Consider the following 10,084-nt stretch of genomic DNA (forward strand, 5'->3'; position numbering starts at 1 on the left):
ATTTGAATTTGAGACAGCTCAGGTGGCTTGAATTATTGAAAGATTATGATTTGGTTATTGACTACCATCCGGGAAAAGCCAATTTGGTTGCTGATGCTCTGAGCAGAAAATACCTATTTTCCTTACAAGCTATGAATACTCGATTGATATCATCTGATGATGGTTCAATCATAGCTGAGTTAAAAGCTAGACCTACATTTTTGTAGCAGATCTCTGAAGCTCAGAAAGATGATAGTAAGTTACAAGCAAAACGGATACAGTGTGAATCGACTTCTGATACAGAATTTCAGATCGGGATTGATAGTTATCTGTTGTTTAGAGGCAGAATATGTGTACCAAAGAATTAAGAATTAATACAAAAGATTTTGAATGAAGCTCGTAATGGTAACATGTCTATTCATCCCGGTAGTAATAAAATGTATAATGATCTGAAAAAGATATACTGGTGGCCGGGAATGAAACGGGATATTTCTGAGTTTGTATCTAAATGTTTAATATGCCAGCAAGTGAAAGTTGAACATCAATTGCCTTCGGGATTATTACAGCTAGTTACGATACCGGAATGGATGCGAAAGAATTACCATGGACTTTGTATCGGGATTACCCCTGTCTCCAAATAAGAAAGATGTCATTTGGGTAATTGTTGATCGATTGACAAAGTCTACACACTTTATTCCAGTATGTATGGATTTTTCTTTAAATAGATTGGTTGAATTATATGTCTCTAAGATAGTTAGATTGTATGGAGTACCTGTCTCCATTATTTCAAACAGAGATCCTCGATTGACATCCTGATTCTAGAACAAATTGCAAGAAGCTTTGGGTACGCAGTTACATTTTAGCACTGCATTTCATCCTCAGACAGATGGTCAATCTGAACATGTAATACAAATCTTGGAAGATATGTTTCGATGTTGTGTACTTGAATTTGAAGCTAATTGGGAAAAGTATTTGCCTTTGGTTGAATTTGCTTATAATAACAGTTATCAGTCTAGTATCAAGATGGCACCGTATGAAGCTCTGTATGGCCGCAAGTGCAGAACTCAATTATATTGGATAGAACGTAGTGAGAAAAATTTACACGGGGTTGATTTAGTCTGTGAAACCCAATAAAAGGTGAAAATAATTCAGGACAGTTTGAAAGCAGCTTCTGATTAGCATATAGTCAAAAGTCCTATGTCGATCCTAAACAGAAAGAAATAGAATTTCAAGTCGGTGACAAGGTATTTTTGAAAGTGTCACCATGGAAGAAAGTTCTTCGATTTGGCTGTAAAGGAAAATTGAGTCCACGGTTTATTGGACCTTATGAAATCACAGAAAGAATTGGACCTGTTATGTATCGGTTAGCTTTACCACTAGAACTTGATCGGATTCATAATGTTTTTCATGTGTCAATGCTATGACGGTATCGATCAAATCCTTCACATGTTATTTCTCCTACAGAAGTAGAGATTCAGCCTGATATGACATACAGTGAAGAACCGATCAAAATCTTAGCCTAGGAAACAAAAGAGTTAAGAAATAAAAAGGTGGCATTAGTAAAAGTTCTCTGGCAGAGACATGGTATTGAAGAAGCAAATTAGGAACCGAAGGATATAATGAAAAATCAATATCCAAACCTCTTTACTGGTAAGATTTTAGAGGAAGAAAATCCTTAAGGGGGAGAGTTGCAACAGCCCATTTTCAGTGAAATCGAAATAATGGTTTCAGGACCACAAATCCAAGCCTAAAATAAAATTTATTTTAATTTTATTGTATGGTCCATATTATGATAGAGATGTCATGTGAAAATTGTGATAAGAAAATTTTATTGATTATGTGCTTAATTATGAGAAGGACCAAATCATATAAAATGCAAAAGTTGAATTCTAGTAGCTAGAAGAATTAAATAGATATGGAATTCAAAAATTGAGGTCCTTATATGGTAATTAGACCATTAATCAAAAGTTAGTAGATATTTTTGGTGATTCATCCATGGAAATTTAGAAAAAGGCAATGACTAAATTGGAAATAGAAATAATTAAAAGATGATAAATAATTAAAAAGAAATTAACATCTTATTTTATATCGTCTTCTTCAATAAAATACATGGAAACCCTAGGAAAGAGAAAAAATCTTTCTTGGCCTAATTGGGTAAGTTTTCTTGTCTGTTTTTAGTAATTTGTATATGTTTGAAACCGGGATAGTCTAATCTATCTATTTAGGGAATCAATTTGAAAAGTTATCAAATTATAGAAGTTATGTCATGGATGAATATGCTGAAAATTAGAAATTTATGGTAAAAAATGAAAGGTTGTCAATAGATAAATAACTTTTACAAAGTGATTTTTGATGAAAACATGATTTAGGGACTAATTTGTAAAGTTGTCAAAATTGAAGAAAAATTCTAAAATTTATAGAATATATGTGCTGTAAATTTTATATTGAAATCTCGGTTAGGCTTGAAAAAAAAAGAGTCATTTTCCGAGCCTAGGGATGAAATTGGAATTTTTGGAAAGTTTAGGGGCAAAATGATAATTTTTCCTAGGATGTAAATTGAGTCCAAATAAATATAAAATGTGATAAATTGGTGATTAAATTCATTTATATAGATTCGAATAACACAAATTCGAGGCTAGATCGAGGAAAAGAAAAAGTTTCAGATTAGTAGATTTATATATGCGAACAAGTGTAAAGGTAAGTTCGTGTAACTTAATCAAGCTTGTAAATATGTTAAATTGAATGTTGTGTTTGTATGGAATGTGTTTTATATTTATGTGAATTAAATTGAATGTCATAATAAAGCAATGAATATATATTTTTGAAATGGTTTAAAAGAGTTAAATTCCGTTTGAATATTGGATTTCGATGGATAAATGTGATTTCCCTTATTGAATGAGGTCCTGTATTTGTTACTGATGGGATTTAGCTCGGACAAGTAATCCTATTGACCTCATTACAGATAGGATTTAGCCCGAACAGGTAATCCTATTATAATCCCTCTTCAGCATATGTTATAATTAGGATTTAGCCTGGACTGGTAATCCTAATTGAGCTCTTCTAAGCACATGTTACAGAAAGGATTTAGCCTGAACTATTAACCTGATATATGATATATGGCTCGAGAGTGTGCTCTTTAATTTAGTACCCTAATGGGTACTCCTGAATAGAAATTGGGGGGTTATTGAATTGTACACCTTGAGTGTACTACCTGAGTATCCATCGAAATTTCAATGATTCAACGGATAAAATACTTGACATGAAATGAGAGTTGTGAGATGAAATGAATAATATTTTAAAAGTATATAGTATGATGAGCTCGTCTATGTTTACTTGATTTATTTTAGAATTATGTGACTAACATGTTTGATTGAATGCATGTGTTTAGACAATTTTGCCAAGTTGATGGAAAACATGTTATTGTATGTATTGATTTAATAAATAAGATTGGTAAGTTTAATTCTTGTTATATGAACTTACTAAGCATATAATGCTTACTAGGTTTTATTTTCTTTGTTTTATAGTGCTCGAAAGCTTGCGAAGTTTGGAGAACGGTTGGAGCATCATCACACTATCCACAAGCTTATTTTGGTATAAATAGCAAACTTATTTTAGTAAAATGGCATGTATAGGGTAACTTGGCCATAGATGGCTTGAATATGTTATTTGTAATCTAGCTATTGGAATGCTAGTAATGGTATGTTTTGGTACTTATTGAGCATAATACCTTGATAAACACTTATGTGTTAAGTATAAAAGATCAAATGATGTTTAATGTTTAGATTAAACCAAGGTAAGATTTTAAACATGTATTTATACAATGTCATATCATATTAGATGTTAAAATTTGCATGAATTCAATGCTTGAATTGGTTAGTTTTTGGGTGTAAGTTTTGGTGCAGGATATTGGTAAAATTTTGGGTGAGAAATGAAGCTAGAAATGGCTTTATTTTGTCCACACGGGCAGACATACGGGCGTGTGTCTAGACCGTGTGTGACAAACGGCCTGGTACATGGGCATGTGATTAGGCCGCGTGTCCTCTGCATCTTAAATTCAAAAAACAGAATGCTCAAAATTGAGCACACGGGTAGAGATACGGGCATGTGTCTCAGCCGTGTGAGCAACACTGGCGTGTGTCTTGGCCGTGTGAAACCTGCACCTAATTTCGAAAAATTAAATTAACCACACGGCCTAGCACACGAGCGTGTGGCTAGCCGTGTGGCATAAGTCAGAGAGCTGGTAAGTTTCGAACACAGCCTGTAGCACAGGCGTGTCCTAGGGTCACACGGGCGTGTCCTTTAGACCACACGGGCGTGTGAGTCCTATAACTTGGAAAATTTTCAAAATTTCGCGAAAAAATTTTAGAGTTCCCGGTTAAGTCCCGACTCGATTTTAATATTCAATTTGGGCCTCGAGGGTCCATTTAAGGGATGTTATGAATAATTTTGGGAAATGAATAGTAATTAACATGAATTATCTGTAAAAGTTCTGTGAACTTCAGTAATGCTCTGTAACCCTGTTCCAACGACGGATACGGGTTAGAGGTGTTACACATTTGGTCCTCCAATTAATTAAAAATTTATAGAAATTAATTTTTATCACTTTTACAATTTAGTCTCTGTACCTTAATTAACTATCCAATTAACAAAATTAAAGGACCAAACTTTAATTAAATTATATACTAACCTCGTAAACATTAAATAATAATATTTACAGACTCAATTATCGAAAATGAGATTCCAAAATCATTATTTTTGACACCACTAACTTAGAAAGTTTTCACAAAGTTTTTATCTAGTTGCGAATAGAACCCATACATTATCAAACTGAGGTTGAGATTAGCCGTGAAGTTTGAGTGGTTGAAAACCGGAAACAATTAAGTCCACCAATTCCGAAAACACGTGTACAATTAGGGTGAAATGATTTATTGATATAAATATTACAATGACTCAGTTTTAAGAAAATTTTTAAATTTTCATTGTGCAAAAAAACACTATTTGCTAAATTGATTTTTTCAACACGATGTTGATCGCGCATTAATCGGTCGTTCACCAATTTTTTTTTTTTACTTTTAATTATTTTCAAATTTGCATAAGTTTTTCAAAATATATTTTTGAATTTTTTAAAAATATAAAATTTATATATTCTAACTTTTTTTAATTTACTTTTTCAATTTCTAGACATTAACCTCTCTCTTTTTTTGAAATTTTATACATTGCTTTGAACTTTTAGAATTTTTTTTTTTTTAGAAAAAACTAAAACTGTTTTAGAATATATACTTTTGAAATTTTTAAAATTTTTTGAAAGTTTTAAAATCTAAATACATTTTTCAGTTTTTTTTATAAAATTTTCATTTTTTCATATTATTATGAGTTTTTAAGAGCTTAAAGTAAAATAGACAATTAGTTCCTCTAAAATAGAATAATTTTTTTGTCAATTTAATTAATCTAATTTAGATAATTGTTCGAATTGCTTAACTAAAGTTAAAAATATCTATAATTAATTTAAAATATTTTTTTATTTATTTACAGTATTATCAACATTTGAATCGTTTATAAAAGGAGAGAATCCAACAAAGATCACAACGAATTATGACCATAACCTCACCTTTTCCAATGAACTCGCCTACCAACATAAAACCACCGACTAACCAGGTGCCATCGACTACCCCTGCCTAGTTTTTTTGTTCTCATAAAATTAATGAAAACCTTATAACAATCAAACATAATTCTATGTTTAACTTGCTTTCTAAAGGGATTTTTGCTACTGACCATCGTCGCAATACTTGATATTGCATCCGCGGAATTGAGCTTCGTTGACCTGAATTAAAATCGATGTTTGTTGAAGCAGAGGAATAGAAATGTAGAGTTGAAGGCTTGAAGTTGAGTTCAAGGTGTTGGAGAGCTAAACCGGAAGCCATTGTAGTGGTCGAGTTTTGCTTCCTCTGTACAAGCCATTATCGTCGGTGATGGTTACTTGGCTCGAGTTGGGCGGTGACGGAAGGCAGGTTTAATAAGGGCTTTAGGTGTTGGTGGTTGGTTAATCCAATGCTAATTTAATTACAAATCTGGCAACAAGGGATCATTTTTTATTTCCTGTTCATACTTGCAGCAGTTCCTACAGTTCTGAAATGATAGTCTAGTGAGAAATGCTTAGATCTAGAATATGTAAAGTTTATTCTTCAAGTTGATATGCTATGACAAGCCAGTATCTTTTATCTAGAAGAACTTGTAGAACCAAGTATCTTTTACAATTAACTCAAAACTATGTCTTTACCACATAACTTTGTTTCTTATTGGTCATGTTCCATGCTCAATAATTTAAGAACGCAACTTATTTTCTTCTTTTCCTTCAATTTTGGTATTTTCCCAACTTCTCATCCTATATGTTGTTTAAATTTTATTACAACTTCTGAATATTTCCACTTCATTCTGAAATTTAGAATGCCATTTGCAGGTTCAAGGTGGGAAAGATGGGCATCCAGCAAGCTGAACCTCGACTGGAACCAAAGAAACATAGGAGGCAATCATGCAAAAAGATTGACCAGTCAATATTAGATGAACTTGAACGATAAGCTAGACTTAGAAAATGACCCAATTGTAAGAGCAATAAAGAATGAAAACCAGTAGAAAATTCATGGTCCTGGTATTCGTTGGGGGTAGGGTGGCTGGAGGTGTTATGCTGGCAGGTGGGCTCATCCAAAAGGGTGAGGTCATGATCATGGTCCATTGTCGTGCTCGTTAAATTTTATCTTTTTAAAGAAGATTTAAATGTTGACGATGTCACCATTAAATTTTCATGTTGCAAATAAACAAAAAAAAAAGCTTTGGACACGTCAGCAAACTATTAGTGAATTAACGAAATTTTTAACAACAGTGATCAATTTGAGCAATTATCTTAATTAGAGTGACTAACTTGACAAAAAATATTTAAGGGACCAAAATAGTAACAGCGCTATTTTAGGGTGATCTGCAATATAGTTTACCCATTTTTAAATTTATATTTATTAACTTTTGAACTCTATAAAAAAATTTAAATGTTTTTTAATATTTTATATGATTTTTTAATCAATTTAATATAGATAATTAAAAAAAAACTAACGTATAGAGCCACTTGTAAGTCATTATTTTTCCTAATGCTGTGGGTTAATCTAGATAATGAAGAATAATTTAAATATGAAAGTGAGATAAATATTTGGATAATTTGAGAGCCAAATTCAACATTAAATTCTTTTTTTTTTAATTTTACTTTATAAGAAGTAAATCTTCGTAGCAGTATTTTTTGTTTTTTGTTTTTTTTGAAAAATAGCAAAAAGTTGTTTCGGACATCTTTTAGCTGATACTAACAAAGTTTGAAAGCTTCTTTTTTGTTTTCAGCTTGTTTTGAAGTCTTAAAATACAGAGGGTTCGTCTAAATGAACTAAAATGTAGTTGAATGAATCAACTGACATAAAGCCGGGTATTAGCAAATCCGTTATTTGTAGAAACTAAAATTAGAAAATCAGATTGTCTAACCAACTACTTCAGACTAGACAGTGTCTGTGATCAGACAACAAAACACAACCAGAAAGAAACCACTCCAACAGTCACTAAATCGTCGTTCAACCGAACTTCATTCTACCTCAACAATTAACAAAATTCTCCCACACAAGCGTAAGTATCATCAGAGTGAGACCCTACCACACTTCAAAAGATTTTAGAGGAATTTGTGTCCAAGGCATGGCTGGAGTGATGGCAGTGTTATGGGCGGGTGCCCTGATCCAGGTGGCAACCAGCGTTAAGGTTGTTGCAGATAACATTGGTGTGAATTGGGGCACGATGACGTCGCACCCGTTGCATCCCAGAATAGTGGTTCAGCTGCTGAAAGATAATGGGTTTGAAAAGGTTAAGCTTTTCGATTCAGATCCTTGGATGGTAGGGTACTTGGCCGGAACCCGCATCGAGGTCATGCTTGGGATCCCTAATGATCAGCTTGAGTTTTTGTCTCAAGACTACGGCAATGCCAAGGATTGGGTCAAAGAAAACTGCACATCACATCTTCACAAGGGAGGTGTCAATATCAAGTACGTACTTCAATTGTTCCATGGAAATTAAAGGTCCAAGGAAAGGAAGTTGTTAATATTTATTGTGTGACATATATTGCAGGTACGTAGCCGTTGGAAATGAGCCGTTTTTGACTAGCTACAAAGGGAGATTTCTCAAAACCACCTTCCCAGCATTGAAAAACATTCAGAAGGCCCTTAATGAAGCAGGTTTAGGAAACAAAATCAAAGCAGTCGTACCACAGAACGCGGACGTTTATGAATCAAAATCGGACAAACCATCAGACGGAGTGTTTCGCAGAGACGTAAAGGCTGTGATGGCCCAAATTGTGCGTTTCTTGAAGGAAAATGGAGCCCCATTTGTGGTTAACATATATCCTTTCATCAGTCTCACCATGAATAGTAAGTTCCCTTCGGATTTTGCCTTCTTTGATGGAGGCCACCCCATCCAGGACGATAATGTTCAGTATAATAACGTTTTTGAGGCAAACTTTGACACTCTTATTTACGCATTGAAAGACTTGGGCACCCCTAATTTGACGATCCTTGTGGGGGAAGTTGGTTGGCCAACAGATGGCCACAAAAAGGCAAATAAGAACAGTGCTAAGAAGTTTTACGATGGTCTGTTCAAAGTGTTGGCTAGTAAAAAGGGAACCCCACTTCGTCCTGGGGAAATGGATGTCTACCTATTCGGCTTGTTTGATGAGGACACCAAGAGCATTGAACCAGGGAATTTCGAGAGGCATTGGGGAATTTTTGACTTTGATGGCAAACCCAAATTCACAATGGACATATCTGGCAAGGGAGGTGACAAGCATTTAGTGGCCGCCAAAGGAGTCAAGTACTTGCCTAAACAATGGTGCGTTTTGGAAAGCTACGCCTCCAACCAAGATTTGATTGGTCAACAGACCAGTTGGGCTTGCGCCAGATCCGATTGCACTGCCCTGCAGGATGGTGCATCTTGTTCTAATCTGGATCCCGACCGTACGGTCTCCTATGCTTTTAACAGTTACTATCAAATGAATAACCAAGATGAAGATGCCTGTGACTTCGAGGGTTTAGCCACTGTTGTATCCAAGGATCCTTCCACCATGTCCTGCAGATTCAATACTCAAATAAAGGTTGATGGGGCCACCAGGCTAAGTTTTGCGCAAGGAGCCGTTGCAGCTATTTCTTCATTAGTCACCTTGTTCTTTTTGTTTTAAGTTTGAGACTCAAATTCTACACCATTCCATAAAATGAGTTTCGGCTCCCACTCCGTAGAATAATGTTAGAGCAGTTCTCTTTCTCAGCCTCAATATTTTCTTTTTAATTACTAGCTAACCTCTTTTTTTATTTATATAATATATACTAGTCATTATGTCATATGTGCTTTTTTTTCTAAGATATCTACATAAATATCGTATGATCTTACTTGTTTTTTATTTTGTATTTAATTTTTTATATTTAGTTCACATTAACTTATAATACTACTAACAAATCACCATCGACTAGTTTTTTTCTAATAAAATCACTACACTTGAAATATTAATTAAGCAACTGACATCAAAATTGACACGAGCATGACTAAAGTAAAACCATATTAGTACTTCTGTATTTTAGTTTATTAGAACTTTATTGTTTACAATTTTATTTTGATAGGATTAACTATTGAGCCGAATTATTTACACTTCTTTTAGTTATAACTTTCTTTTGTCGAAAAGGAAATATAACATAATATGTCACATCTCTAAATCTGGGTTAGTAGAAATTGAGTTAGTGAACCGAGAGTAGTCACACCTCGAATTTTTTTAAGATTATCTTTGCACTTTTGATAAATAAAAATCAATTATAGTGATTGAGTAGTGGTGGAGCTATCATTGATTATCTGTGTTCAAATCTCTTCCCTCACACTAATTTCTATTACGTGCAAATTTGTTTCAAACCCTTAGCAAAGGTCATCCTATGTTTTTAAATATTTTCTATTAAAATAATAATAAGCAAATGAGCTGGTTTAGTGGTTAAGTGCTCAATTAGTTTTCTAAATATCCTAAGTTCAAGTCTATGCCATTTTTATTTTTTAT

General features: G+C 33.6%; 1 protein-coding gene across 1 annotated transcript; it reads left to right on the forward strand.

Annotated features, from left to right (window-relative positions):
* Window positions 1-7,523: 7,523 nt before the first annotated feature.
* On the forward strand, window positions 7,524-9,434 carry LOC107920337 (glucan endo-1,3-beta-glucosidase 8). Its single transcript, XM_016850004.2, has 2 exons — window positions 7,524-8,042; window positions 8,125-9,434. Exons 1-2 carry the CDS (start codon window positions 7,699-7,701, stop codon window positions 9,224-9,226), a joined length of 1,446 nt encoding a protein of 481 aa, XP_016705493.2. The 5' UTR covers window positions 7,524-7,698; the 3' UTR covers window positions 9,227-9,434.
* Window positions 9,435-10,084: the final 650 nt, after the last annotated feature.

The sequence above is a fragment of the Gossypium hirsutum genome, chromosome A12 (assembly GCF_007990345.1).
Source record: "Gossypium hirsutum isolate 1008001.06 chromosome A12, Gossypium_hirsutum_v2.1, whole genome shotgun sequence".
In the NCBI taxonomy this organism is placed as follows: Eukaryota; Viridiplantae; Streptophyta; class Magnoliopsida; order Malvales; family Malvaceae; genus Gossypium; species Gossypium hirsutum.